Below are 27416 nucleotides of genomic sequence, written 5' to 3' on the forward strand. Positions count from 1 at the left end.
CTCACTGGTGAGGAGAGCGTACGCAGCATTCGCTGTCTAGGAGGCCATCAGGCGCCGCAACGCTGTGAGCCGGCAGCCGGCAGTATTCGCAGCACCGTGAACAAAGACAGGAGATCAAGCCCAGGGCAGAGGCCCCCCGGTTGATTGAAGCAGAGGCACTTGCATAACCTGAGGCACGCTCTGCCTTCCAACCCCAGCGCCTCGGAACGTGAAAGAAGTTTCTCTGTCTCAAGTGCGGCATCCCAGCCATCGCATGCGCTCCCGCCTCCATATATGCAGCAGTCGCCGCCCACATCGCGCTCTGTAGCATACGTCGTGAGCGAGGGCGCGCAGTTGCATTTGCACGTGCTTATTACATCACCGGAGCCCTGCCGCTGAGCTCGGTTAGTTGGACATAATCCTGGCACCCGTCGAAGACCGTCATCTCGCAGCAGCTCGCCCGCAGCTCCTTTAACACACGACGGCCGCTTTCTCCACCGTAGGTGCTCGCTACACGGATAGCCTTTCTCAAGCTCGCGTTATACTGACTGCGTCGCTGCAGGAGCCCGTCACCGCACCGTCACCGCCAGAGTGAGGCCATCAACACGCGAGAGCTCCGTCGCCCAGCACGACAAATAAAGCCTGCACGCTGGGTTCCGGTAACGCAGCAATGGCTGCCCAGGGCAATGGGCGGGCGAAGAAGCCCAAGAAGGCCACATCAAACGGCGGCCTCAACGGCCACGCAGACAAGTCCGCCATAACAGCTCCCGTGGTGCGCTCACCCACTCGGGGGAGGCCGAAGAAGACGATGGCGGGCAGCTTGACGAGCGTCTTTGGAAGGTACGAGCTTCTTTCAGACGATATACGAACGCATCCCCGGTGTAGAGACAAGCTGCGTCCAGAATCACAGGCGGACACCTCCGAGGACTTGACGCTGGCAGGATAACCTCAGTGCTGACGTTCGTACAGATTGATATCGTGGTATATCATCATCACCGTTCTCTTCAGGTGTCCGTCGTCCCTTACGCATATATCCGAGACGTCTCCGCAGATTTGCAAACCTTATCTCCATGCACGCTCCTACGCCGCTCCGTACCTGGATCCATACTACGAGACATACGTTGTCCCACAGGTGGACAAGGTCAAGCCATATGTGGACCGTTTCGATAAGCAGGTGTACTCCCCCGTCGCCACCTTCACCAAGGACAAGTACGCCGCGTACGGCGCCCACCGCGTAGAGCAAGCGCAGAAGTATGCCGAGGCGGAGTGGGCGCGGACTGTGCGTCCGCAGCTACAGATCGCCCAGGGCAAGGCAAAGGACCACTATGGACAATACCTAGCGCCACATATCAAGAAAGCATCTGACGCCATGGCCCCGTTCTACGAGCAAATGAAGGACAGCTTGATCGAAATCTACCATCTCAGCATCCTCCCAGCTTATCAAGCAGTCTTGCCGTACGCGCACCAGGGCTATGAACATGGCCACCACGTCGTTGCGCACATTATCTTCCCAAACGTGCGTTCCGCCAAAGACGCCACTTGGAAATTCCTATCTCGAACTGTATGGCCTCAGCTGCGAGTCTTGTATGGCGACAATGTGGAGCCGCAGCTGGTTCGCATTCGAGAACGCCTCGGCCGATACAAGGATCAACAAAAAATTGAATCCGTAATTGAGGCTGTCGAATCCGAACAGTGAGTAGCTGACCCCGTCGCTGAAATCTCCTTCTAACATTTCAACAGGTCTGCGATGCCTGAGACAACCGAAATCACTCCTACCGTCGCCAGCTCCTCTACTGCCAGCTCATCTACTGCTAGCTCAAAGGCTGGCTGGGGCGTGCTGGACGATTTCTTCCGAGGCGACTCTTCCAGCACGACAGCGACCGAAGTCGAAACCAAGACACCAACGCAGCCGAGACCGCCCCAGCTCACTGGTGCCGAACTCAGAGAGAAACTCAATGAAGACCTTCGCAACTGGCAGTCCAAGTTTGCCGTAGCCGCAGACAAAGGCGCGGAAGATCTGGAGGTGCGGGTCGCCGAAATCACCAAACGCCAGATTGAAAATGGCGTCAATGGACATGGTGCCGCCTTGCTCGTCCAGCTTGAAGAGACCGCTGAGTCCACCATTTCCACTTTCAAGAACTTCATTAAGCAGACTGTGAAATCGATTCCCGAAGACCCCACAGAGGAGGACCTTGAGGCAGCATACGAAAAATGTGTTGCGAAGACGCGGGAACTGGGACTTGTTGTCAAGGACAAAACACAGGCCGTCAGAAGCTGGAAAGCCACATACGACCAAGAGCTTGATTCCCTAGTCCGATCCGCGGTCGCAAGTACAGTCGAAGTTCTTGAAAAGATTTATGGCTTGGGTCTTCAGGAAGTGGGAATGCGCTGGGCATGGACTGACGGTGTGACCTATAACGATTGGAAGAATTACCACAAGCTAAGACATACTCTCACAGAGTGGCAGGAAGAAGTCGAAGCTGTCGGGTCAAGGCACGAAGGCCTGAAAGAGGCGCACGAAGAAGCGAATAAGCTCGAAGACAAAGCCATGTCGATCGCGTCGGCAATGGTCAGCGAGCTTGTTCGACTCAAGGACGTATCCAAGTGGAAAATCTGGGCGGAGGATGCTTCCGACGACTTTACCGATAAGAAAGTTCCGGCGAGGGCCTTCAAGGTAGCGCAGCACGTGATGGAGAACGCGCAGGAGGTCTCTTCAAAGGCTTCTGAAGCCATTCTGGGTTCCGAAACTCCGGCCACTGAGAGCATCGCTTCCGATGTTAAGAGTTCTGTGTCCGACGCGTCGTCCAAAATATCTGAGTCCGTAATCGGTACCAAGACCTCCGCGGCCCAGAGCGTGGCGTCTGAGGTCAAATCGCAGGCCTCGCAAGCCTCTTCAAAAGCCTCCGAAGTTGTGGAAGCGGGGGAGTCTAATGTCAGCAGCACCGCATCCGACCCGGTGGAAGATATTGGATCGGCAGCCGATGCCGCCAAAGGGACTATCAAGGACTCAGTTTCTGCAGCCTCTCAGGCACCAAAGAAGGTCATGGGTGGAGCAATGGCCCAGGTCATCGCCGAAGCCAAGCAGATCATCTTCGACGAAGCCATCGACGATGACGATGAGGAGACGTATTCTGAGAAAGTCCAAAGCATGATCGCTGAAGCCGGAGACCGGGCCGCCGAGCTGAGCAAGGCCGTCAGCGAAGCGCTCCTGGGACCGACCAAGTCACAAGGAACAGTGGAGTCTGCGACCTCGTTAGCAAACGAACAGTACGCGAAGGCCATGGCTGCGGCTTCCAGCGTTCTATATGGTACTGATCAACCAGTTGTGGAGAGCGCGACGAGCGTCGCGTCTGAAAAGTTTGCTCAGGCTGTCACAGCGTAAGTTTGTTCCAGTCGTGGCACCCGCCATTGGGCTAATCAATCTATAGGGCATCGTATGCTATCTCCGGAACTCCCACCTCTACTGCCATTATCAAGACTGTCCAGGTAGGGGCCAGCTCCCGCTACAACGAGGCTGTCAGTCTTGCAAACGAGCAGTACGAGAATGCGAAATCCCAGCTCTCCGCCTTGGTGTCTGGAACGCCGAAGCCTGCCCACGAGACAATGCTTTCAATGATCGAGAAAGCCTATTCTGATTCGCTAGCAGCGGCAAGCGACAAGCTGCAAGCTGCTCTGCAATATACCGAATCGGTCAAGAGCTATGCAGCAGGACCAACACAAGGCTATTTTGAATCTGTTTCCTCCATCGCATCATCTAGGCTGTCAGAGGGCCTCAGTCACGCTTCCGCGCAATTCACTTCGCAGCCTACTCCTGCTCTTGAAGGGGCACGTCGGCAGTACTATGAGGCGATTGGTCTTGCTCATGCACGCTATTCAGAATTCATCGACGCGGCTTCCAGTGCTGTTTACGGTCCAGAGCAGGGTACCTTCGAATCGTTATCTTCAGTGGCCGCTGAATCCGCTGCGTACGCCGCGTCGCAAGTCAGCTCTGGCATCATCGGGACCGAGACACCTTGGGCCGAGTCTGTTGCGTCGGACATTGCTGGATCGGCGAAATCAATGGCATCTGGTGTCTCGGATTCAGGGGAGTCTGCTGCGTCGAAGGTTCAAGAAGCGGCACAATCTCTGGCTTCCGAGGTTAGCTCTGCCGTCATTGGCTCAGAAACACCCTGGACCGAGTCTGTTGCCTCTCAGGCTAGTCAAAACTGGGAGGCACTGATCGCAAAGGCCAGCAGTCAAGTCTACGGAACGCCTGCACCCTGGACTGAGTCCGTGTACTCACAGGCGGGCGGATATGCTGCCCAGGCTACCACGCAAGCTGCGGAGCAGTACGCTGCTGTTCAGGCCCTCATTTCTGAGCTGGTGGTCGGAAAAGAGCCGGATTTCACGGAGAGCGTTATGTCTCGATTCTCTTCGGCTTACTACACCGGCGTAGCAGACGCGGTATCCTCAGTTAACTCCTACGCCAGCGAACACTACGCCACCGCAAGTTCATATGCCGGCGAAAGCTACGAAGCTGCATCGGAATACGCAGCAGACGCATATGCCTCTGCTTCATCGGTCCTCGGTTCCATTTTCACCCCTCCGCCTGCCATTGAGACAATTCTCAGCCAGGCCAGCGACCAAATCAACGCCGCCGTGGAAAGTGCCTCCATCGCCGCTTACGGAACTCCACAGGGCACCGTCGAGCAAGCGAGCGAATCCATCGCCAGCGCATACTCGTCGGTCCAATCCAAGGCCAGTGAAGCCATTTACGGCACGCGAGAAGCGCAAGATAGCTTTGCATCCATCGCTTACAGCGCCCACGACGCTATCAATCAGGCCATCTTTGGCACGCCCACCACGACCGGCTACGTTGGCTCGGTAACGAGCGGCGCCGAAAGCGTCTATAGCTCCATTTCCTCTGCCGCTGGCGAGAAGGCAGCAGATGCGGCGAGTGCTTTGAGCTCGGCCGTCTATGGACCGGAGCAGGGTGCTGTGGAGAGCGCGAGCAGTAGGCTGGCTGCTGCGGTTGAGGCGGCCAACTCGAGGATTAGCGAGATATATGCCGCTGCGTCGCGGGGCGTAGAAGACACGGCAAGTAAGGCGAGCAGCGTTGCGACGGAGGCAACACAGCGCGTCAAGGACGAGTTGTAAACCAACTTTCGGTGGCAGGAGCTGCGAGAGTTGTGACTCTCAAACTAAGACCCTACCGTTTCCTATCCTGGATACCGAACCTCCTTCTCCCCATACCCTACCCTCCCCAGGATGTCCTCTCAAAAACCCCGCCCAAATTGGCATGAACCCCGCTCTGGTTTCACCAGTCGAAATACCCTCTTTTACAATGTACAAGTACACATAGCTCCGAAGGCTCTCCTTTTCGTTTCCTTTCCTTGACCGATTACTCTCGCGCTCAAGTGTCCTTCCTGGCGGTCCTTTGTGCTCTATTTCCCACATGGCCTAATCAGCTGCGCTGAGGAACGAATCGAAACGAGATGAATAATGCTGTGTATGATCCTGTGTTGCGAGTTTGGGCTTTACGTAGCTTAGCTTGAGATTTTAGGCATTGAATATACCCTTTGGTTTCTCTAGATCATGGTGCGATGCATTGTGACACTCGGCCGCCGCCTTCCCGGTCATCAGTGAGCTGTGTCAATTTTGTGATGTTCTTCTAGCCTCTGGTCGGTGTTGAGTTGGGCCTGACCCCTCCCAGGTCAAAGAGCAGTGGGGCCGGCAATACCCCTGACAACACCCAATCGGGTGTGACTGCTTTACGCTAAACCAACTGGATTTTCCACCTCCACGGATGATTTGCCATCACAAAGATAACTCTTTCACTGACTTCTCTTCAAATTTGATTACGATTATGTATTAGAAAAAGGCTGAAAAACTTATAATCAACGGGCTCGGTGGTGTAGTTGGTTATCACGTCAGTCTAACATCGCGTTAGCACACTGAAGGTCCCGAGTTCAAACCTCGGCTGAGTCAGGATATCTTTTTGCTTTTACTCTCTTTATCCTGCGGCGGCGTTGGGTGGAGTTAGACGTCTCTTTTTAATGGTTGATGTGCGAAGGTCATAGCAACTATACAACATCGCGACAATAACCACTGCGTACACTGCTTTTTGGCGCTATTTACTCTATTCTCTTGCTACTTATAATGTCGCGGAGTTAAGAAGTCAAGTTGTATGGAGGTTTGTATGGCTTGATTCTGGGAAATTAGTGCTTACATCTAGAGAAACCTTCCAATGGGTGCCTGGGTTGATGGGCCAACCGGTACTATTCCATTCTTTTACAATTCATTTCGTCTGAGCATATCCAACCGCCGCTGCGCGTCCCGTCCTTGTCCTCAGCGCGCACATGTTCTAGCATCGCCGGTTCGACTACATAAACAACGGTCGTTACCATTCGCGGCCACTATCGAGTGCGTCTGTCAACAATTCCTCAGCATCATGATGGACTCTACAAGCAATACGCTCGAACCCTCTCCAACCCCATCACCACTCGTTCCCTTCTTCTTCGAATCTCTTAGAGGTGCATTATAAGCAACTGCTTCAACCTCTCGTACAGTTCCTTTTCAAGAAGGTATTCTATGCGACGGCTGTTAGATATAAGGGATATATTAGGAATTAGGTTTTAAACCTAGGCCGCGATTGCTGCGACTATTGCCTTGAGTAAGACTAGAACTAACTCCTTCTCTTGCCGTGTAGAAGTTGTATACGGTAGTGGAGAGCTCCATATATGTTTTCATGTCTATGCCACGTCTATTAGATGGGTGTGCTAGAATTTGCTTAACTCCATCCCTAATAAGCCTCCATCTGATGTACTGAGAAGTCAACTCTATACACAGGAATGGATGGAACCGAACGAAGACTTACGCCGCATCAATACTCTCCTTGCTGGACTGGGGAGAAACCGCCATATGAATTATGAGCGTTACGAACGTTTTAACAGAGTTGAAGGCATTTGCTTTGAGCCGTGCAAGTAGGAGGAGACATCTTCAAACTCAACCGAATCTAAGAAGCACACGCGGCAAGGTCATGGTGGGGCAAATCTGCCAAAGCTCAAGCACGCTGTCTTGGCTATGCGTGAGCTACCGATGTTCCCAGTAGGTCCCGCGCCGAGTCCCTGTTCCAGACACCAAACTCTTCCCTTCGGTGCTGAAGAAAAGCTAACGCCGCTCCCGCAAGGTCAGGGCCGGTGCGGGTCGGCCATCCTCCCTGTTAGCGGTGGCGATAGTAAGCTCTAAATCACTTAGATTACTGTTAGATATGATTCGTAAGCGTGCTCTCGCAGCTCAACCAGTCTGCATTCGCACTACCTTCAGCCTGCCGCTTTAACTAAGGGAAACAATCTGATTTCTCGCCTTTGCTTGCTCAACTATGTCCCACAGCCACAAGGTACAGAACAATCAGGCTCCTAAATGAACATAGAGTGCCCAAACCCCGGGCCCGCTGACGTATTCCTTGCGGGTCTGTAGCACGGCCTCCCGCAGTGCTGCTAGGGATAATTTGGCTCCTAAATTTGTTACCCGCCCTAAGCAGCCATTGATGCAAGTGATCAGTGCTGGACCCGTCAGGTCATGAGACAATTGACGCCGTCGAGAGGACCTAGGTAGAGCTAGTGTCTATGCGTACCGCTATCTTCTCAATCGTCTCCTTCTTGCTGCATTTGGCACGATTGGTGTCTCGTACCTGCTGCTGCTGTTGTGTTGCGACTGCTGCTGTGCTGTGACTGCTGCCGGGTGGTGACTGCTGCCTACCGCACCTTCTCCTTCCTTCACTGCCACATGGCCTTGGATTTCCTTAGCGCGGTATTCCAGCTACCTGGTCTTGCCTCTCTCAAGCTGAGGATCGTCAGATGTCTTTGCTTCTCTTGTCTTCCTTCGCAGACCTTCGAGCCGAATCCCTCCGATTCCGCAGAAACTGTCTGGTCGGCGAACGCCCTCAGGCGAAACACTTGACTGGGCTTGGTTTGTGAACAGTGCGTTCCCTCTTTCACTGGCTCCTGAAGAGGACCCACGTACATCCTGCCTATGAGGGCCTTCTCGGTCATTTGGTGTTGGCAAGTTCGTACTGTCGAGGCTCGCCTTGTTCTGTTCTTCGTTGCGCTTCGTCCAGAATCTGCAAGAGGTATATTGGCTCAACTGCCCGTTGAATTTTTGCACATTGACCAGCACCGGCGCAACGATTGCAAGGAGTAATGTTACGACAGCTGTGACCGCCATTCCCTTTAGGCTTTCGCTACGAGGGGAAGACTCGGCCATACTCCATATTCCTGTAGCGAATCCCAGTGGCAGGAACACGGCGGTGAGGTAGGTGAAGTAACGGATGCGCTCTGCGTTCAGAAAGTTCAACTCGTCTCGTGTCGACTGCAGCCCGCTTGAGAGGGAGATTCTGAGAGACTGAATGGTGGCCAGGTGATCTCTTAAGTCTCGAATCGCATGCGAATTCTCATTTGTAAGCTTAGTTATCGCGGCCCGATATCTTCGCTCGTCGTTCTTTGTCCACCGCGGCTCTTCGGGTTTTCGGTCTGCTTTGCGATTCGTCCATATATCAATCTTCTCCAAGATTTCTTTGAGGTCTTCTTCCATGACTTGTAGAGAATATTGAAAGGCCGGCCATGTCTTACGGAAGCTCAAGTAAGCGTTGTTGTTCATCTGCTTGGAGAACAATTCGTTCGAGATCGAGACTATGTTCCTTTCGGCAATCCCTTCGTTATTGGTTGCATGAGGAAACAACTGCTCCAGTTGTTGGCCCGTTTTCTCTATCATTTTTTGGTAGCGCTGCGTAATCTCCCCAAGCATTCGGTCGAGTAGAAGAAGTTCTAGCACCTTCCGCTGCTTCCACGGCTGCTTGTGTTGCTCAACAGCCAGTTTCAACTTCTCCAGCTCAAGGATATTTTTGAGATTCCCTGTACATGTGACTTTGTCGTTCAGCTCGGTCTCAAGAACGTGGCAAGTCCAGTAGCGATCGAAGAAGTCCCCGACAAACCGGAAACCTGCACCTGCCCTTTCGATGAATAAGTGCTTGCCTCCTAGAAACATCATACCGGTCCCTTCCCTGTCCTTTGTCTGATTGGAAAGTCGGTAGGATGACAGATGAAGCTCGGTCGTCCATAAGTTTGCAGTTGCTGTTACTTCATCGGAGAAGTATTTGACCTTATCCTTGTGTCTCTTGAAGAAGAGGTCCAACGAATCTGTCTCATGTTTGGCAGATGTGGCACAACAAATTCCTTTAGTATCTGCGTTGGGGTTCGTGATCCAGATGAGCCGTTTCTTGCTGTTTTGTGCTGTACGCTCTTCTCTAAGCTTTGCATACATGCGTTCGTTGCACAGCAGCTCGATATTACGCGTAGGATCTTCTTTTTTCTTGTTGCGGTCGGTCTTTGGAATGTCGATAATGACGCCCTTCGATGTGACCGCTGCACCTTTGTCCACAACGCAGTATTTGTCAGCCCATTCAGTATGGAACAAGCTTGGAAACTTGTATAGCCATTCATCCGACAGTTCAACTATGCTCTGTTGGACAATGATGTTGTTGAAAGGCATCCGTCTCTTCATTTCCATTTGAGTGGAATATGAATCCGAGGCCAGTGACCTCGCAGGCAAATCCCTCTGAACTTGGGCAGGTACATTGCTCGAAACGGATCGAGACAGTTTATAGTCTCTGCTCTGCCAAAGGACGTAAGGAACTTCGAAAGTCCGGTGCCAATAACTGTCTCTCCACCTTTTGTCTTGGTACAGCTCAGGCTCCTTAGTCACTGGATGCAGCGCACCTGGGAAGAGCCCGTTCGCGGACGAACTCTGTAGTAAAATGTCCTTTGCGGTTTTGCAGAGATCATCGGGTTGTTTACCATCTATGCGACCGATCGTTTCGCCTAGCATGATGGCCAGCGTGTACCTCAAAGGATTGCCCCAACTCGAATCTTCAGACTCCTCATGAAATTTCTGTACATCCATGGTAGCTTCCCAGAGGGCATCACACTTGGAGAAGAATGTCGAGTTTTCTTTGTAGAGCAACGCAGTATCTCGAGAGTGGAGATAAAACCTGTTCTCGAACGGTGATCGTGCTACAGCAAGCATTCTTTGCTTGGAAACAGGGTTTTCTGTAGTGAACCGTCGCAAGGCATGCTTTTGAAACACCGCCGGAGAGTATCTCGAGTTCAACTTGCTCTCTTGAGTCGTCCTCTCGAGACTCCTTCCCGACATTTTGCGCTGACGCTTGAGATTCTCTGGCTCGTTACCCAGGCCAATATCCTTGACCACTCGAAGAGCTCTCCAAATCCAAACGTGGTCGTCCAACCGGAATTTTTGAAGTGTTGTGGGGCCCGTCTTGGGGCGAGGGAATGCATAAAACTCTCGGGCGTTGGCGGTTTCGAGTTGCTGAATCCAATGTTTCGCGAGACTCTTAAGCTCTCCGAAGAGGACATCTTTTTTTCCCAACTCGAACAGCCTTGCATAATCAGCGAGCTTGATCAATTGGAATGGCGTATCCGTTAGAGATTCTGTGCTCGTGGCGGATGTCGAATGCCCGTTGGAGATAGCTTCGCCAGTGACCCAATAATTGGCTCCAAAACACATTTCGACCTTCTTAGCTTCTCTCAGCCAGATCGCGTGCCCTCTGCACACTTTTCCAATACGCTCTCGTAAGCTTCGGATGTAAACACGTTTGCGGGCGACTTCGTCGTCTTCGCTAGACCCATTTGAGGAGCCTTGGGACTCTGGATTCCGTTCAAATGCACCTAGGTGCTCGTACATTGATAGAAGAAATTGGAAAGCGAAACTAGATAGTCAGCTATATTGCAATTGAGCAGCTCGACTTGACTTACAAGCTTGCTGATGTGACAATCCGGTGTCCCGACATATCTCCACAAGTCAAAGCTATTGCTTCTTCTATAGGGTACTGACCCTGGCAGGCTTTTCGACAAGGTTGAGGCTTCGGAATACTGCAAACCGAAAGTATATGCTCCAAATTTCGTCTCATGATGAAGTCTAGGTGAGCATCACTTGACAGTTCCAGTCTCGTGAACGGACTTCCTTCAAGCATCTTGTGCATTGCGCCGAGACTGTCCTGTGTGATAGGAAAATCGGTACCGTCCCAATCCTTTTCACATAGCAGTATCTTGTAAGCCACTGTCGTTTGTACGGATTGAGTTCGTTCCACCGAGAACTTGCTCTTGGGTGATTTGACAACTATGCTGGGATCATCATGACTGCCATCCAGCTCAAGCTGCTGAGCTTTGCCATTGACAAAGATAGAGACAGCCAGGGCGACGGAGTCAGATCTCTCCAATCCCTGGTGCTCCTTGTGATCTCGGAACAAGCCCGCATGTTCAAGTATGAATCCATAACCATCTTTGCTGATTCGAGGGGAATAGTGTTTGTCAAAGTCGTCGTAGTTAAATTCGTACGAAGGATCAGTGAATTCCAAGTCTCGTATCCGCAGGTTCGCTGACACCGAGATGTCTAATCCAGAGGAATAGTCGATAGGGTCTGCTGTCGTTGACCACTGATACTGCTGGAAGACAGTGTCTTGGAATGCGACATGTAAGATTTTGAATGTGACATGATGGTATTCAGTGGTGAAAAGGGGCCATCGATCGTGGATGAATTCATGCCTCATTTTCGAGGACTCGTTGGGAATATCACCCTGACCATTCGTATAGGCATACATACCTTGTCCATCGATCTCACGAGCATTCATGAGTGTTTCTGCCCGATTCTGAACAAAGAACGGCTCTGGTACTTGAGGGAGATCCACACAGAAGAAGCCTGAACGGCTGGACCTGTGGGTCTGGGAGATCTGCATGAGATCTCCGAATGCGTTGAGACTTGCGGTTGTACCATTATCCCCAAAAGATACATATGGGTATGGGTGTGTCTCATGAGACTTGGCCTGTTCGGGTATCGACGTGCAATCGTCCGGCTTTAAGTTGTCTAGCATCACTTTGTTAGAGATGTTCTCTGGAGTGGAAGTGGACAAGCGGCTTTACCAAGAAGGAAGTTGCGGGCATCCACTTTATCAGAGTAGAAAGGTTCTTGAGCTTCCTCATTGCTTGCATCTTGAGGGTTCTGTTCGCACCCTGAAGAGGCATGTGGTACCGAGCTCGAGTAGGTTTGGCTTTGGTTGCTGAACTCTCCATCCATGCTTTCGCTTGCCATTGGGAAGAAGAATAACAACGCTGAAATGCAACAAGACTGAAGAGCATCGAGGCTGAGGTACGGTAAGGCTTAGTCGTGAGCGACAAGATCGAAGGATCGATAACGGTCTTCTTCTTGCTCGAATACATCGCGTCCAGGAGTGGGTTTAAATAATTTGAAAATCCAGCACCCTGCCGGAGTCTGAGCGCCTCTCTTTCTCTAGCTTCGGACTTTCCGTTCGGCTTTCACTGACCTGGAAAAGGTGGCGTTGCAGCTCCTACTTTCTTTTTCGCTAATGGATCTTCGAATGATGGAGTGGTGCGTTGCATGCAACCGATGCCCGCGAGCATCTCTAATCGAGTTGAGCTCTAGCCTCCTGCGAGTGTCTCAAAGCGATGGGTAAGCACAGACCGGTCTAACCAAATTGTCGGTATCACACATGATATAGCATCAGATTCGCTGGGTGAATACCAACATAGCCTGCATACACGAACCGGTCAATAAAGAAGAACGTCGCAAAAATCTGCAACAATAAGACAGTAATCATGATATGTCCAATAAGGTTCCGAAGGCAGGTTCCAGATTTTAACCTCTCAAGATCTAATCAGATGATGGCCTGTGCTTTAAACCTCTTGGCGACCGCTTCTTCGCCTGCCTTCCCCTTCAGAAACACCAACGCCCACGCCAACATCTCTCTTCATCCACACCGAAAAATTGAGCGCCTCCAGTGCAACCCTGTGGCGGGAGCGGGCTGGCCGCCCTCCCTGCTAGCACGACCAAGGTGTTCGTCCGCTAAATCGTTAAACTTGGAGTTTGTGCTGTGAGTCATCGCTGTTACAGCCACCAATAGATCGCTAATTCCTGCCTGCAAAATGCTGTCGTTATCGGCCGGCCTGCTCCATAGTAACGTGACCAACACGTTCGTCCCCTTGATTCGCCTAACAAAATGCAGGCGCGGCAAGTAAAGCTGAGGGCGCAGATGCCAGTACCCGCCAACTACACGCTTCCTGTTCGCTTTATAATCACGAAGAGACCTCCTGCTGTGACGAAATGATAAGACTGGGCTGATGGGTATAATCCAAAGCTACCAGTTGGCGATCGAGGTTCATGCGGAATAACGACGGACATGGAAATCCAGACAAGGATCATGCTAGTCTTATGTAAGCGCCCATAACTTCATGCGCTTGCATTTTAATGCTGTGGCTGGCTGAAATAACCTGGCTACCTGACAGCAGTCTTACCGGACGACATAACTTCAAAGCGGCGTAAGCTGAATATAGCAATTCGTCCTAGTCGTGCGTTGCAAATCGCGATTTCTTTAATCTACTTATGGCGTATTACCTGAGGCGGTCCCTTCTCGCTCGACATTTTTTATATTTTGCTTGACCGGAAAGGTGCTCGGTTTGGGTCGCAGCCCTGCTTCCGACATTCCTTCCGTGCCCTACTCGCAGCCACCATAACGTGGCGTACGATGAGTGGATACAGTACAATGATGCTTACACGAAGCCTTTCGTGGTACTCAATGCAGCGCCAAGTATATTCTTAGCAGATTGGGTCTAGGGAGTTTCCGTGCGACTAAGACCCAGTAAGCGTCGAGTTTTAGCTAGGCGTTACCCCCGCACGATGGATGAGTCGTTACGCGCGAGGCTAGTGTCTTATAGATATCGACAATTATTCGAATAAAAGCACTATTTTCGATACCACCACTATTCTCGCCAATAGTTCCTTCCCGTACAGATCATAGCACCGTTTTAGGAGAAGCCGATAAAGAAATCCTTAAGCGCAGTAACCGACACGACGGACAAGCCAGAAAACCGTTAGAAATTATCGCGGGGTCTTCTAGTTCAAACACAGAGATGCTAAAGTCGGATTAACTTGCATATATTACGAGTGCCTACTTCGCGGCCGACGACCAAGTCAATTCTGGTCAACAACCGCCCGCGACCGTTTCACCGATATCCTCGCCCCAGGGTACTTCACCCGCGCTAATAGTCTCCGCTAGCCAGCCAACTTCTTCTAGCTTAACAACCTTCGTACCGTTAAGCTTGCGCGGACCGCTATAGAACCAAGCCTATAACAAGCTTAAAGCGAGGGAGCCTAATCTAGTAGACGCATACGAGAGAATTCTGTCTCGCAAACTTAGCAAAGGCGAATTAAGTCTAACAGATCTCGAGCCTCCAGAGAATGAGATCGAACAGGAAAACCTAGAGAAGAGGCGATCTTAAATGATGTGGCTCATCTAGGCTAGCCTAGACAAGACGGAGAAAGAGGCTGCGGTAAAGCAAGGTATTAAGGACAGAATGCAAGCCGTGCACTCTGTAAGAGGCATAATAGACAGGGCAGTAAAGGCCTCTATAGAAGCTGCTCTCGCGTAGGTTAGCGTCTGTTTTGTTCTAGAGGTGAGTTTCTTTCCCAGGAACTGCAACTGCTTAGAGCCTGCTAAACTGTTAGTAGATCCTCGCGAACCTAATTAGAGAGGCTGTTGCTAACCGCAGCGGACTTGCATACGTCGTCTCTAGAATAGACTAGTACTAGAATCTTTTAGAACTCCTTCTTAACAAGAGAATCGAGAAACTCTCCGCTAGACTGCGAGACGAACTTAAGAAGCACGTCGTCGACCTTTACATTAAACTTCTCGCATACTAGATAAGGAGCGTCTACTCATACTACTAAAACAGGGGGGTTGTCTTCTTCTAGGATATAGTCAAGCTTGACGATTGGGATGGTAGGCTAACAAGTATTAAGGACGCCGAGGACACTATTCAAGTTAACTCTAGGCAATACAATACTCTGCAAATCAGGTCTTATCTTGGGAATCTCGTCGACATTACGAAGAACCAGGAGAAAGAACTCCAAGACAAAGAAGATAGAGAATGCTTACGACACTTACACTTAACTAATCCTCGTAACGACAAAGCACGCATCGAGCAGACTAAGAGTGGCCTGCTGCAGGACTCGTACAGCTGGGTTCTCAAAAACGCCGACTTCCAACAATGGCGCGATGACAACTAGAGTCGACTTCTCTAGATCAAAGGAGACCCCAGTAAAGGAAATACGATGCTGCTCTGCGGTATTGTAGACGAGTTGAAGAAGTCGTCCGCCGAAACGGGCCTTCTATCGTACTTCTTCTGCCAAGGCACCAACTCGCGGATTAACAACGCTAACTGCGCGGTCTAATCTATCTACTCGTCGACTAGCAGCTATCACTTATCTCGCACGTACGGAAGAAGTACGATTATGAGGGCAAAGCACTCTTCGAGAATACGAATGCATGGGTCGCCTTATCCAAGATCTTTTCAAATATTCTGCAAGACCCGAGCTTGAAGAGCACCTACTTGGTCATCGACGCGCTCGACGAATGCGTCACGGACTGCCCGTACGGCCGCCCCGCTGAGCGAAAGGAAGCCCCATCAGGGGGCTCCAGGAAAGCGACAGCATCAACATGTACAGCTCTTCCTACTGTTCCAACGCTACGCATCCTAGATGGAGCCTACTGCCTCTCGAATATATGTTATATGAGTTAGACCCAGGGTGCCATATCCTCGCTTGCTTAACCGAGCTTCTTGACCGGTCTGGTTGGCCGATCAATTTCCTGGACTGGACAGGTTCCTTGCCTCGCTTGGAGCCTTGAATGGATTACGAAACACCACCTCATGTCTGGGTGCGCAACCGATTTGCGCTCCAATCTTCTGGAACTCTGACGGCTGCCTCATTCTCAAAGCTTGACTGGTTCATCAATCACATGCTGCGAGCTGTTCGGGTTTGTCCGGGGCAGTAACGACAGGCATGCGATGGGGTCTTCAATGTCCGCTTTATTATTAGGCTGCGGACGCGTCGGATGGTAGAGGCAAGTTCCCGCCTTCGCCGCTAGCACAAGAGGACCACATCACCCACAATCCATCGATTACGAATCCCTCGTTCATCATTTCAAGCCATCCCAGAGGCTTCTGTCCTATCATGGCGCCGTACCAATACTGCGACCTCGACATACAGAAGCATGAGTTCCGCTTGCTTCACCTTTTGCCCGGAAAGTTCGATGATCGCATCAAGATTCAAGTCTGGACCACACCGCTGATCGTACCACCGGCACGAATCGACCCGAGAATTAGTCTGGATGAGCTGAACAAGACATTGCCAAAACTGTGGGGAGCCTACAAAACTGTGCATGGAAGATATATCTTCGAAAATGGTGAAACGGAGGAAACTTTCTGGTCGCATCCAGACCCATCTTTCGACTCTTCAAGGCTCGGTACAACATTCGAAGACCCACCTGATGACTATGAGCCTAGGTATGAAGCGTTATCCTACACCTGGGGTCCTCCAGAGAGTTGTCCGGAACTGGCATTTGTGCAACCAATAAGTAATACCTCGACACAGGCAGATCCAGTCACACTCCCTCTCCGACGAAATCTTGCCGTTGCGCTACGTCATATTCGATTCCCCAAAGCAACGCGGACTCTGTGGATCGACGCACTGTGCATCAATCAAGATAACATTCCCGAACGAAACGAGCAAGTCAAGAGGATGACGGATATTTACAGGCTGGCAGACCGTGTCGTAATCTGGCTCGGTCCCCGCGAAACCAACAGCGAGGCGGCGATGAAGATGCTGGATCATCTGGGTGCACAAATAGTTCTTCTAGAGAATGAGTGGTGCCATCGGGCACCTGAAGCAACAGACACGCAATGGTACCGCCGAGGCAACCCCATACCAATTTCACAAGAGATACTATCCGCTATGCACCATTTGCTCAACCGGGGCTGGTTCGACCGCGTTTGGGTTACGCAAGAAGGGCAGATGGCCAACAGTCGCTCTATTGTGATGTGTGGCGATGACTCCATGCCTTGGCCGCATATGCAAGCCGCTATCATCGGCTTGTGGTCTAATAATGTCAGCGGGAGGTCACCTGAGCTGCTTGAGCTATTCACTAGACTCATGCACTTTGCTTTCCGTCAGTGTGGACGCCAGTTGTTCGGCTTGATTACCAGGAATGCCTACCGGTTGTGCGCCGATCCGCGGGACAAGATCTACGGCATTTTGGGTCTTGCACACCCGACAATCACCGCCCAAATCAAACCAAACTACTCACTGACAGTCACCGACGTGTACAAAGAAGTATTTTTGACATATTCGAAATTTTCAAGTCGATTGGGCATGCTGCGCGAATGCAATTTGGGCTTGCGGAATATCGACGGACCTTCCTGGGTTCCAGACTGGTCAACAGTCACGAATACGGTGATCGGGAAACGAGATCTGATACTTTACGACACATCTTCCGCATGTATGGACTACTTGCCGCCGAATACTCTCAAGGTCGCTGGGGTGCACTGCGGTGTCATTCACCATATCGGGTCAGCCACGTCAAGTCAGCCAAAAGAAGTCCTCGAAGTGATCCGGCAATGGGAGCCAGAGAATCTGCAAATGGCTTCGTATCCGACAGGCGAGTCCATGTTGGACGCGTTCGTGTTGACTCTCCGCGGTTGTCATGTCAAGGAACGGTTCCCAGATTACGGCTACCCAACCACAGAATCATGGAAAGATACGTACCTGTCGAAAATATCACGGCGCACAAGCAGCGCCCAAATCGAAGACGCAATGAAGGACAGCACAGTGGTACAAACTGTGAAAAACTGCTCGTATCAAAGGTTCCTCTGGGCAGATGCAGGGTACTTTGGACTGGGTCCAGTGAACGCACAGCCTGGTGAGTAGAAGCACTGCACATCATAAACAAAATTTGCTGAGCTATAGAACAGGTGACCGCATCTGCGTCTTACTTGGCTGCGATCAGCCAATGATCCTTCGGCCTCACAAATCCGGTCGCTTTCAAGTAGTCGGCCCTTGTCATATCCGTGGCTTTGAAGACTCTGCGGCACTTCTTGGATCGCTACCCAAAAATTGGTCGGTCAAGTCTTCCCTTGAGAAGGGAAAGAGACCGACACCTTGGGAATACCACTTCTACAATTCCCAGACTGAAGTAACGACGGACCAAGATCCTCGACTAGAACCCTTGTCATCCCAGTGGGAAGTGGTGGACACGGAACGTCCTCCAGACAAGCCTTTTGCAAGCTTCAGGAACAACGTCACGGGCGAAGTAGTGTATGGCGATCCAAGACTAAGTCCGGAAGCTTTGAAAACCCGTGGGGTTGAGTTGAAGACTTTTGAACTCATCTGAATCTCGGTAAGCTTCTTCGCATCCCATCTCTCAGTTTGGAAACAGGAGCTTGGAAATGTTAAACCAAATACAACGGGGTCGGAGTGTTGTTGACCAATCAATTACTAGCATCCCACAGCCTTGCATAACTACTGGATTTGTCAGAAACAACTTCCTCATCTCCTTACCTACCCAACAGCTGTTTCCTCGTCCAAAAATGATACTAAAGAATTCGGAACATTGACAGGTAGGGAGCTGATAACCCGGAGGGACTGTTGGCCCGGTGGAGCATTCTCTGTCCGCCTCCGAGGGCATCAAAAACTCCTATACCACGACCCTCGACTACACTTCAATCATCCTTCTCTCAGTCGCCGCAACCATCTCCACTAAGATATCTCCACATCGCCAATCATGACCACCTCATCCCCTTCCTTCCCAACAACAACCCGTGCCTGGATCCTCCCCTCCTCCCCCACAGGCCCATCCTCCCTAACCATCCAAACCCTCCCTCTCCCACCGCTAGGCCAAAACGACATCCTCGTGCACTTCCGTGCCCTCTCCCTCAACTACCGCGACATCTCTCTCTCCAAAGGCACCTACACTCGCCCCGCACTCCCAAACCTAATCCAAGGCTCCGATGCCGCCGGCTGCGTCCTCGCCGTCGGCCCCTCCGTCCGTCTTTTCAAACCAGGCGACCGCATCATGACGACCTTCTGGCGCGACTGGATTTCCGACGGCCAGGACGTACGGAGTTTCGCGGGGAGTGATCTTGGTGGGAATATGGAGGGGGCGTTTAGGGAGTTTGGTGGTTTTGCGCTGCATGCGCTGGTTAGGGTGCCGGAGTCACTCGACTACAGGGAGGCGGCGGGGTTGCCGTGTGCGGCGCTGACGGCTTGGGAGTGTTTGTACGACAGGGGGGATAGACATGTTAGGGCGGGGGATACGGTGCTTGTGCAGGGGACGGGGGGCGTGAGTTTGTTTGCGTTGCAGTTTGCGAAGGGGGTTGGGGGGAGGGTTGTGGCGACGACGAGTTCGGGGGAGAAGGAGGAGTTGTTGAAGAAAATGGGAGCGGATGTGGTGATTAATTATCGGGAAGTGCAGGATTGGGGAGTCAAGGTGAAAGAGTTGACGGGTGGTGTGGGAGCGGATATCGTGATTGATGTTGGAGGAGCATCAACGGTCTCTCAGAGCTTGAAGGCGGCGAGAATTGGGACGGGCACGATTTGCTTGATTGGGCATTTGAGTGGAGGGCATGGTGAGGACGTTCCGAATGTCTGGGATGTGAGGCAGGCGTTGTGCAAAGTCAGGAGTGTAGCTGTGAGCTCGAGAGCGCAGTTTGAAGAGATGGTGAGGGCGATTGAGGGATGGGGGATCAAGCCTGTGGTTGATGGCAAAATATGGAAGTTCGAGGAGATGAAGGAGGCGTACGAATACTTGGTACGTACTGATCTCGTTGTCTCCCTTTTTGGAACTGAGAGGGCTTCCGGGTGTATGCACTTGGTCAGCGGTTACTGACATGAAGCACAGGCCGACGGTAGGCATATCGGCAAAGTCGTGGTGGATGTCGTCTAGTCAGCCTCCTGGCACTCCCGCGCTGGTGAGCGCATCTTGATATTCGACCTATCACCTCCTGTCTACTCCACTCAGTAAATGAGGAATAAGATTTCGCCCCCATCGTCGGATCCGTAACGAAAGCAGGTCGCTGCGATCGACAGTGAAGTGGTGTTGTGCAACCGGCAGGTTCCCTATCCTGGCACGTTAGTCTACGATGGCAGACGATCAGCCAAACTCTTCTACCAACTCTGGCAGGGCTGATCCAACGATCTAAAATGCCAGTGCCGCACCACGCATCGGGCATAACAATATGTTAGCCGAGACCAACACACCAAACGAGTCTATGGATGGGCGCACTTCGATCCCGTCGGATGAAATTTTCGAACCTCTATCTCCCGAAGCGAGAGTCGGCTTTAGTGCGATTATGGAGGAGAACGAAGAGGTAATATTAATGGACGATGTTTTGAAGGTGGCAAAGGGCCCAGAAAGAAACTTCGGATGTACACAAACCGACGGTAATGCCCCGAATACCTCCAATTCTCAGAAGGCATTATCCACGGAAGAGATTGCGGAACTCAGTATTCATGGGAAAGACCTATTCGACCCTCTCGACAAGGAGAGCAACAATTCAAATGGTCCTGATGGGACAGAGGGAGACGGCATTGCTGGCCGAAATGTCAAGGAAGTCGATATCTCCGACAGCTAACCCGAGGGCAGCGCTATGACTGATCCATCCATTGCATTTTTTTGCATCCGGCACGTCCCTCCGATGTGGAAAGACTCCACCTCAATGCTTTCTCCAAGGACCCAGAAACCAACTTCGGATTTCCTCAAACCGAAGGTAGTGTCCCGACTACCTCTGGTTCTCAGGAGTCAATCCCGATGGACAGGATTCTGGAGGCTAGTGTTCAAGGGGTCGACCTACAGCCCGACCCTCTCGATGCGGATAGCAATACGAATAACGGGCCAATTTCCCGGGACGACGTGTTTGGTCACGTATCTCCGGAGGAAAGAGAAGAAAAGGATATCACGAAGCTGGCTGAACGGGACGCTGAATAGAAGGAATTGCGGTGTCTTTGTGTGTGGCAGACTTGATATGTCGTCTTTGGGGAGTTGCTGCTCCCCTTCGCTTAGAATACGCCTTTAGGTTAGCTCTAGATATGCAGTTGCGGTTTGCTGAGCTAAACTTCATTCGGAACTTGAATCACCAGGCTGGTCTGCCTCATCACCGGACTTTTCTGTGGGTTGGTCAGGAGGGTGGGGTGTTTTGCTGCGCAATAGCGCACGGACCGGGTGTTCCAGATTTGGTCTGGCGAGATTTCGCGTGGGGTAGTGTAGTACTACAATTCGGTCCATTTCGGCTTTAAATATTAATAAAAGAAGTACCTCCGATTGTTATACACTGACGTGTAATAGTTCGCATGCTATTACTTCGAGTTATAATCGTACAAAATCAAGTGCTCTCGATTAATGTATTCCAATTCGATCTATTTCGGCTTTAATTATAATAAAGAAGAGTACATCCCATTATCGTACACTAAGGTGTAATAGTTCTCGTACCATCACTTTGGGTTATAGTTGTGCTCTCGGTTGATAAATTAAACATACTATCTCCCGGGATCCTCGCCTATACAACATTGACCTTGGGCACGCCGAACTTAATTCCATTCTCACACAAGGACTATGCTCTGGAATATTCCTACCTCGAAGCTCTCTAGAAACTGATAGGTCGGTTGGAGTACTATAACATTCCCGGAGGCATTCTTAAGATAGGTGGATGTAGAACTGAATCTATGTCCTCGTTTTGCCGCCGTCAGAATTGCAAGGAGAACATAGGAGCTCTACGTTCGTACTATTTGCCATTCTCCACAAGACTGTGTTAACTTAATTCGACTAATCGCCCTAGATTTCCTCCCCGCGAATAGGCGACGCTATAGAAAGATAGTGACCGTACCAAACCATCTAGTATTGTCACAGGACTCCGTTCTCGAGCCAATCCTCCTTAGAGAAGCGGCCTACATGTGCTAGTGAACCTGTACGGCGCCCTCGCTCCTGCCGGGAAATCGATTAAAAATCCACTTCCATGGCTTCCCCTTCCAATTTCTATATTGATAGTTGCTGCTCCTCCAGAGGCTCCCACCGCTTCTGCGGCTTTTCCTGTCCGTGCTCCTTGGAGTTGGTGTGGCAAGGAGGGATTTGAAGTGTGTGGGATTGAAAGTGTTCAAGCATGGGCAATGGAATAAGAGCTTTGCCGAAGTGGATGGCTGGGAGCTGGTGGATGGTCAGGTCAGAGTTTGGGAATCGGCAGATCGGGAGAGAATTGCTGTCGAGTTTCCGAGTGATGGGACAATACGGAGTTCCGGGGAGGGAACGCGCCTTCGGTGGTCTTGTTCTGATCTGCGCTGAATATCGAGAAATCATGGCATTGGCGTTCGCGATGGGTGAGTTGTGGTGTGGGGTGGCGCGTGCGTTGCCGGAGCAGCGGTTTGTTTGGGCAATTGCGTCAGAGCTCCCAGCCTCCCCATCAACCACCCCAATTCCCACCAGCCACACTGCCAACAACCAAGCTATACGGGAGCATTGCTCCATTCCCCCTCCCCAAACAACATTATCTTCATCACAGAATACATCCTGATTATTCTGGCAGACGCATTCGCTGTACTCTCATCCTACTCCGCCCACGATGGCGCCCCAACCACTCTCCATCACCTCCGACCTGTCGGGCCTCTCGCCCATGGCCGTCCACGATCTCCACCTCGCGAAGCGTGCAGAGTATAAGGTCAACCCCGGCAAGGGAGCAAAGCCCGCAAACGAGATCAATAATCTAGGCTTTCAGGTGCTCTTCGCTCTGATCGGGGTCGGCATGGTGCTTACGGCGCTCTGGTTCTTCTTCTGGGCAAAGAACGGCGGCTTCAAGTGGAGAAAGAACGACTGGGAGGACTACAAGTCCACAGTTCTGCGGCGCAAGGGTCCAGACGGAAAGACTCTCAGCAATGCTACCAAGAGCACGAAGCTGGGCGGTGGCAGCGTTGTCCATGGCGGCAGCTACGGCGCAGCGACCAGCGTTGGATACACCGATGAGACGGGAACCACGGCAGACTTCAGCGAAATGCGGGAGGTCGAAGAGGGCAAATCCCGCCGGCACTTTGGTCTTCGAGGTGGTGACGAGAAAAAGAAGAAGAAGAAGCACCAGAGCCGCGAGCACACCAACAACTACAAGGACCCTGAACTTCGCGAGTATCGCGAAGAGCGCCCTGCACGCGTTGGAGGCATCAATCGCCAGGCTGACGGCATGTACACCGATTACTCTGCTACTGAACCCTCCGAACTCGGATCCAACGTCTCCGGCCGCCCCCTCGTTAAGGATAAGGATAAAGAGAAGAATCCCAAGGACAAGAAGAAGGAAGCCAAGGAAAAGGAGCGTCGGGCAAAGGAGCGCATGAGGAAGGCCCAGCTTGCTGAAAAGGAGGCTGCTAAGAACGCCGCCGCCGAAGCCAAAGCACAGAAGGCGGCCGAGAAGGCCAAGGCAAAGAAAGAGAAAGAGGAGCAGAAGAAGGAGAAGAAGACGAAGAAGCCCAGATGCACCGAGACCGAGGCTACACCCTCCGAAGCTCCCGCGATGACCGAAGTCACTGCCCCGTCTGAAGCTCCAGGCCCAGCTCGTCGTGGTCCTCCTTCCGGCGCATACTCCTTCACAACTGGCGACGATCAGACCGTCTACACTGGCATTTATACCGAGAACCGCACTGCCCCGTCCGAGGGAATTCCAGAATCCTCTTACTACTCCGACTACCGCCCCAACGCCGACCCCGGCGCCTCCTCTCGCTCCCGCTCAGCCCATAACCGTGAATCCCGCACCCGCTCCCGTCCCTCTTCTCAGTCACCCCGCAAGCACCACCGCACCTCGCGCCAGCCCGCTCCCTCCGACATATTCACCCAAGCGAACGGCGACGTTCAAGGCACTATTGCCTACCCTTGCCACATTCCGGGCTTGAGCTCCGCTGGCAGTGTCGGCGTGAGCGAGAGCGTCAGCCAGGTCGGTGGGCCAAGCAGTGCGAGGCGACAACGGGATGTTATGGATGGGTATCGGAGGGGCGGCGTGAGGGCCGTTGGCAGGAGGGATTCGTTGAGCGACAGTGACGCTTGAAGGAACGGCTTTGTGGAACAGACTGCATCATCGGCGTTGGCGCAAGGCTATCTTACGGGTTTCGAGCGACGCCATCGAGATTGTGCATATTGTACAGCGAACAATGGCAGGATACCAATGAACGGGCAGTGTTCCGGGCATGGGATAACGCAGTGTATGTATGTAGAACAATGAACAGACCAACAAATGACATATCGGAACGCAACCCCTCGCCGATCAAGTGTGCCCGCATGCAGAATGCAAAACGCGCCTTCTTTTCCTTTTCCACGCGCCTGCCCTCTTCTGCGTTCAAACTTCTCTCCCTCTCCCTCTCTCTCTTCCCTTCCATTGCCTCTCTTCCCTCCTCCATCAAGACCTGGACTATTATACAGGACCATACATAGAAGAAGAGAGAGCTAATTAGTCGTGGGTCGGCTTGCGCTTGCGCCACATACACCCTTGTGCCATTGTGCTCTCCTGGCTTTGCAACGACAAATAGTGGATGATTTTTTGTGCTCAGGTGCCAAAGTTCATGGCTCGCGAGTATGGACGGGCCAAACGGGTGGAGGAGATGAGCTGTGTGCCGCAGCAGCAGCTGAGGGATGCCCAGTGCCTATAGCATGAGTGTACTGAGCGCTGGGAGTAGATGACCCACTCTGGTTGCTGGGCAGTTTGTGAAATCGACTGACTGGTGGTTTGGTTAAAATCGGATGCTTGTATTGCAATGGCGAGGGTGGAGGAGGGGGAGAGACACGAATATTGCGATGATGATGAGGATGAAGTGGATTCGTTACAAGAAGGAGGTGTATGCGCCGCCAAATGCTCAATCGCTCGGTATATCCCCAGGACGCCTGGTATCTCGCTTGCTCGTAAACCCACAGGGAGAAAAAAAAGAAGGGACGAAAGTAAGCCATGCCCATCCAAACCCTTCCCACCGAATTACCGTAGGGACGCCGGGTAGGGCTCCGTAGTCGTACATTTCCATCCGTCCCTCCGTCCGTCCTCGCTCCTCTTCGTCCCCCCCCCTCCCCCCTCCTAACCGCCTACGCACCCGGTCTCCACGGCACACCGGGGTGCATATTGAGCAAATACTGCGGCCCGGGCATCGAACCCCCTCCAAACATGCCTCCCCTCCCCGGAGGCGAACTCCCTCCCGCAGCACCCCCCGCTCCCCCGCTCAAACTCCTCGCATGCTGATGGTACTCGCTGCTCGCAGCACTCGGGCTGCGACTCCTCTCATCCTCGAGCTTGCGGTTGGCATAGTACTGCGCGAGCACGAGGTCCTGCTCGTCCTCTTCGCCGAGTCTCCGCCTCAGCGTGGCGCGCGCGTACGCCGAGCCGCGCCGCTTGATGCAGGTCTGCAGCAGCACGTTGAAGATGAAGACGAGCAGGCTGATGGCGGTGTAGGCGAGGATGATGGAGGTGGGCGCCGCGTAGAGATGCAGGCCAAGCCCGCCGGTCAGCACGAGGAAGACGAAGGTTAACGTTGTCAGGGGCGTGTGGATGCGCGGGAGGAGGGCGTGGATGTGCGAGACGGGTTTGACGGGGAGAAGGGCCGTGAGGAGGATGGGGAGGATGGTGAGGAAGGCGAGGATTTGGTGCGGGGAGGTGAAGGATTTGGACTGTGAGGGGTTAGCATGTGGATTGCTGCTAAGGGGAGATGGGGTGGCTTACCCGGTTGTACTCGGAACTCGTCGAAATCCCTAGCCCGTATGCTGAGACTAGGAATACCATGATGAAGACCGAGACTCCTACGTGGATCTTGATGTTCCGGAAGAACCCCGCGAAGATGACGTTCAGCGGCCAGAATACAAACAGCGCCAGACACCCCATAACCGCATGCGCCAGGTTCGCCCGGTCATGATCCCTCGTCATACCCCCTACCATCTGAACGCCATTCGATGCCGTCGTGTTAGCCGGCACCGCGCCTTCGCCAGTCGCTGCCACCATATTCATAGTGAACTTGCCGTAGCGAATATGTCGATGGAGAGGAGCATTGACGTCGTTAGACTGGAGACGGTTCCCGGGGCCGAAGGCGTAGAGCATAGGGTGTGCGGTGTTTTTGGCGTCGAGGAAGCCTCCCTGCCAGACGCGGCAGTCGCTGCAGCGTGCGCGGAGGACGAACATGCCGTCGTCGGTGACCCTGGTGCCATTGAGGAGGGAGATTTGGGGCTTGGAAGTGAAGCTCGGTTCGGAGTGGCCGTCTGCGGTTCGGGGGCTGATGGTGACGTCTATTTTTCTTATCAGCATGCCGCTTCAACTCTCTTTCTTTCAGAGGAGAGTAAACATACTGTCGCCCTTCTGATTCGGATACATGACAAACATCAAGCTGTTCTTCATGCCGTCCCCAAACCCCACGCCCACCCACGAATACGCCGGACTGGCAAAGTAGATGAACACATCGCCGCTCGAGTCGTTTGCTAGATTGAGACTGAACTGTGTTTCGGTTTCCTCGAGGTAGAATGTCGATGCCGCTGGGTTTTGAGCTTGGATGAACGCTGGAAAGACTGCAAGCAAGATGGTCAGTTCAAGTTCAGGTCGTCAACTCCACCAGCCCATCTCGGATTCCCAACAGTTGGAGAGTGAGACCGTCATCTCCCCCAACCATGTCCACCACACAAACGAAACGAAACGACGAGAACCTACAAGCAAGCAACAGCGCAACCAGCGCTCGAAACCCGCCCCTCTGGCCGGATCCCATCATCATTCAAAGCCAGCGCGCACAGCGCATTCAGTCTCGCGAACAGCAGCAGCAGCAGCAAGGGCGAAGCTTTATCACCAACTGAACAGACGCCAACACGAAGGAACAGGAACAAAACTCTCCGGCCGGGAAATCTGACGCCTCTCACGGGCTCCCCGCCTTATAACGCGGGCGCCGCACCGCAAAACACACAAGCGCCCGCATGCTCACCCTCATATTGAAACACATCAGCGCTTCCGCAACTCTGTCGCACTTCCTTGCATTCGCCGCTTCCAATCAGCGGCGACGCCGATCGAAACTGGGCGCTTACCACTGCCAAGTCAGGGGTGTTGTGCACCAACCACAACCGCAGTGGGGTGAGACGCGGCGCTCTTCTGAAAACGCACATTGCATTCGCGCTCGCGCCCTCGCTGGGTGAGTGGGGTCCTAAAAATAATTCGCTGGGCCAATATATCGGGCGTGGCAGCATTCCTGTGACCTGTCAGCCTTGCGGGCGACGAGCACCAACTGTCGGTGAGTTCTGGAGCGGGGAACGCATGGCTAGCCGCTTTGGGCGCGTCCTGCTGTCTCCATTTATCAGATTGCACTGCCCACTCAAGACATGCACGACAAATATTGATGTTGTCATCGGAGACTCTATTCATAAACGTGCCTGCAAGCAATGTCTGTTTACTTAACAGCAATAAGAGAGACAAGGAAAGAGAAAAGAAAGACGCAGCAAAAATGGACCTTCAACGCTCCGTCAACCCACTGAAACCGACACTGACACTAATTCTGACAGACCA

At 52.5% G+C, this 27416-nt stretch overlaps 6 protein-coding genes and 1 non-coding gene across 7 annotated transcripts; 5 read left to right on the plus strand and 2 right to left on the minus strand.

The window, feature by feature from the left end:
• The first annotated feature begins 193 nt into the window (after positions 1 to 193).
• On the plus strand, positions 194 to 5456 carry BU26DRAFT_602526 (uncharacterized protein). Its single transcript, XM_033835362.1, has 5 exons — positions 194 to 478; positions 542 to 819; positions 949 to 1671; positions 1720 to 3357; positions 3408 to 5456. The coding sequence occupies exons 2-5, from the start codon at positions 650 to 652 to the stop codon at positions 5113 to 5115; spliced, it is 4239 nt and encodes a 1412-aa protein (XP_033687078.1). The 5' UTR covers positions 194 to 478; positions 542 to 649; the 3' UTR covers positions 5116 to 5456.
• Positions 5457 to 5861: 405 nt separating this feature from the next.
• On the plus strand, positions 5862 to 5946 carry BU26DRAFT_t18. The gene has a single exon. It is a non-coding gene; the product is annotated as a tRNA-Val (tRNA).
• A 1833-nt stretch (positions 5947 to 7779) lies between these two features.
• Positions 7780 to 12120, minus strand: BU26DRAFT_502616 (uncharacterized protein; the record flags this gene model as incomplete). Its single annotated transcript, XM_033826648.1, has 3 exons — positions 7780 to 10741; positions 10788 to 11895; positions 11952 to 12120. 3 exons carry the CDS (start codon positions 12118 to 12120, stop codon positions 7780 to 7782), a joined length of 4239 nt encoding a protein of 1412 aa, XP_033687079.1.
• A 3936-nt stretch (positions 12121 to 16056) lies between these two features.
• BU26DRAFT_590419 (HET-domain-containing protein) lies at positions 16057 to 18466 on the plus strand (the record flags this gene model as incomplete). Its single annotated transcript, XM_033834766.1, has 2 exons — positions 16057 to 17800; positions 17853 to 18466. 2 exons carry the CDS (start codon positions 16057 to 16059, stop codon positions 18269 to 18271), a joined length of 2163 nt encoding a protein of 720 aa, XP_033687080.1. The 3' UTR covers positions 18272 to 18466.
• On the plus strand, positions 18467 to 20174 carry BU26DRAFT_590431 (NAD(P)-binding protein). Its single transcript, XM_033834767.1, has 2 exons — positions 18467 to 19687; positions 19778 to 20174. The coding sequence occupies exons 1-2, from the start codon at positions 18662 to 18664 to the stop codon at positions 19820 to 19822; spliced, it is 1071 nt and encodes a 356-aa protein (XP_033687081.1). The 5' UTR covers positions 18467 to 18661; the 3' UTR covers positions 19823 to 20174.
• A 2162-nt stretch (positions 20175 to 22336) lies between these two features.
• On the plus strand, positions 22337 to 24198 carry BU26DRAFT_516777 (uncharacterized protein). Its single transcript, XM_033828415.1, has one exon. The coding sequence runs from the start codon at positions 22488 to 22490 to the stop codon at positions 23949 to 23951; it is 1464 nt and encodes a 487-aa protein (XP_033687082.1). The 5' UTR covers positions 22337 to 22487; the 3' UTR covers positions 23952 to 24198.
• Positions 24199 to 24937: 739 nt separating this feature from the next.
• Positions 24938 to 26814, minus strand: BU26DRAFT_250345 (iron reductase domain protein). Its single transcript, XM_033821127.1, has 4 exons — positions 26577 to 26814; positions 26222 to 26437; positions 25605 to 26161; positions 24938 to 25552 (listed from the first exon to the last, which is right to left on the minus strand). The coding sequence occupies exons 1-4, from the start codon at positions 26635 to 26637 to the stop codon at positions 24974 to 24976; spliced, it is 1413 nt and encodes a 470-aa protein (XP_033687083.1). The 5' UTR covers positions 26638 to 26814; the 3' UTR covers positions 24938 to 24973.
• Between the last annotated feature and the right edge of the window lie 602 nt (positions 26815 to 27416).

Source organism: Trematosphaeria pertusa (assembly GCF_010094035.1).
Source record: "Trematosphaeria pertusa strain CBS 122368 unplaced genomic scaffold BU26scaffold_4, whole genome shotgun sequence".
Taxonomy (NCBI): Eukaryota; Fungi; Ascomycota; class Dothideomycetes; order Pleosporales; family Trematosphaeriaceae; genus Trematosphaeria; species Trematosphaeria pertusa.

What these genes read in the sequence shown, in the direction of transcription:
- BU26DRAFT_250345 (XM_033821127.1), bottom strand. Translation starts at nt 26,637, where the DNA reads ATGATGATGGGATCCGGCCAGAGGGGCGGGTTTCGAGCGCTGGTTGCG. An exon ending in GGTTGCGCTGTTGCTTGCTT is followed by an intron (nt 26,438 to 26,576) that starts GTAGGTTCTCGT and finishes TCTTGCTTGCAG; the next exon opens with TCTTTCCAGCGTTCATCCAA. An exon ending in CGAGTTCCGAGTACAACCGG is followed by an intron (nt 25,553 to 25,604) that starts GTAAGCCACCCC and finishes AACCCCTCACAG; the next exon opens with TCCAAATCCTTCACCTCCCC.
- BU26DRAFT_516777 (XM_033828415.1), top strand. Translation starts at nt 22,488, where the DNA reads ATGGCGCCCCAACCACTCTCCATCACCTCCGACCTGTCGGGCCTCTCG.
- BU26DRAFT_602526 (XM_033835362.1), top strand. Translation starts at nt 650, where the DNA reads ATGGCTGCCCAGGGCAATGGGCGGGCGAAGAAGCCCAAGAAGGCCACA. An exon ending in TTGACGAGCGTCTTTGGAAG is followed by an intron (nt 820 to 948) that starts GTACGAGCTTCT and finishes ACGTTCGTACAG; the next exon opens with ATTGATATCGTGGTATATCA. An exon ending in TTTGCTCAGGCTGTCACAGC is followed by an intron (nt 3,358 to 3,407) that starts GTAAGTTTGTTC and finishes ATCAATCTATAG; the next exon opens with GGCATCGTATGCTATCTCCG.
- BU26DRAFT_590431 (XM_033834767.1), top strand. Translation starts at nt 18,662, where the DNA reads ATGACCACCTCATCCCCTTCCTTCCCAACAACAACCCGTGCCTGGATC. An exon ending in AGGAGGCGTACGAATACTTG is followed by an intron (nt 19,688 to 19,777) that starts GTACGTACTGAT and finishes CATGAAGCACAG; the next exon opens with GCCGACGGTAGGCATATCGG.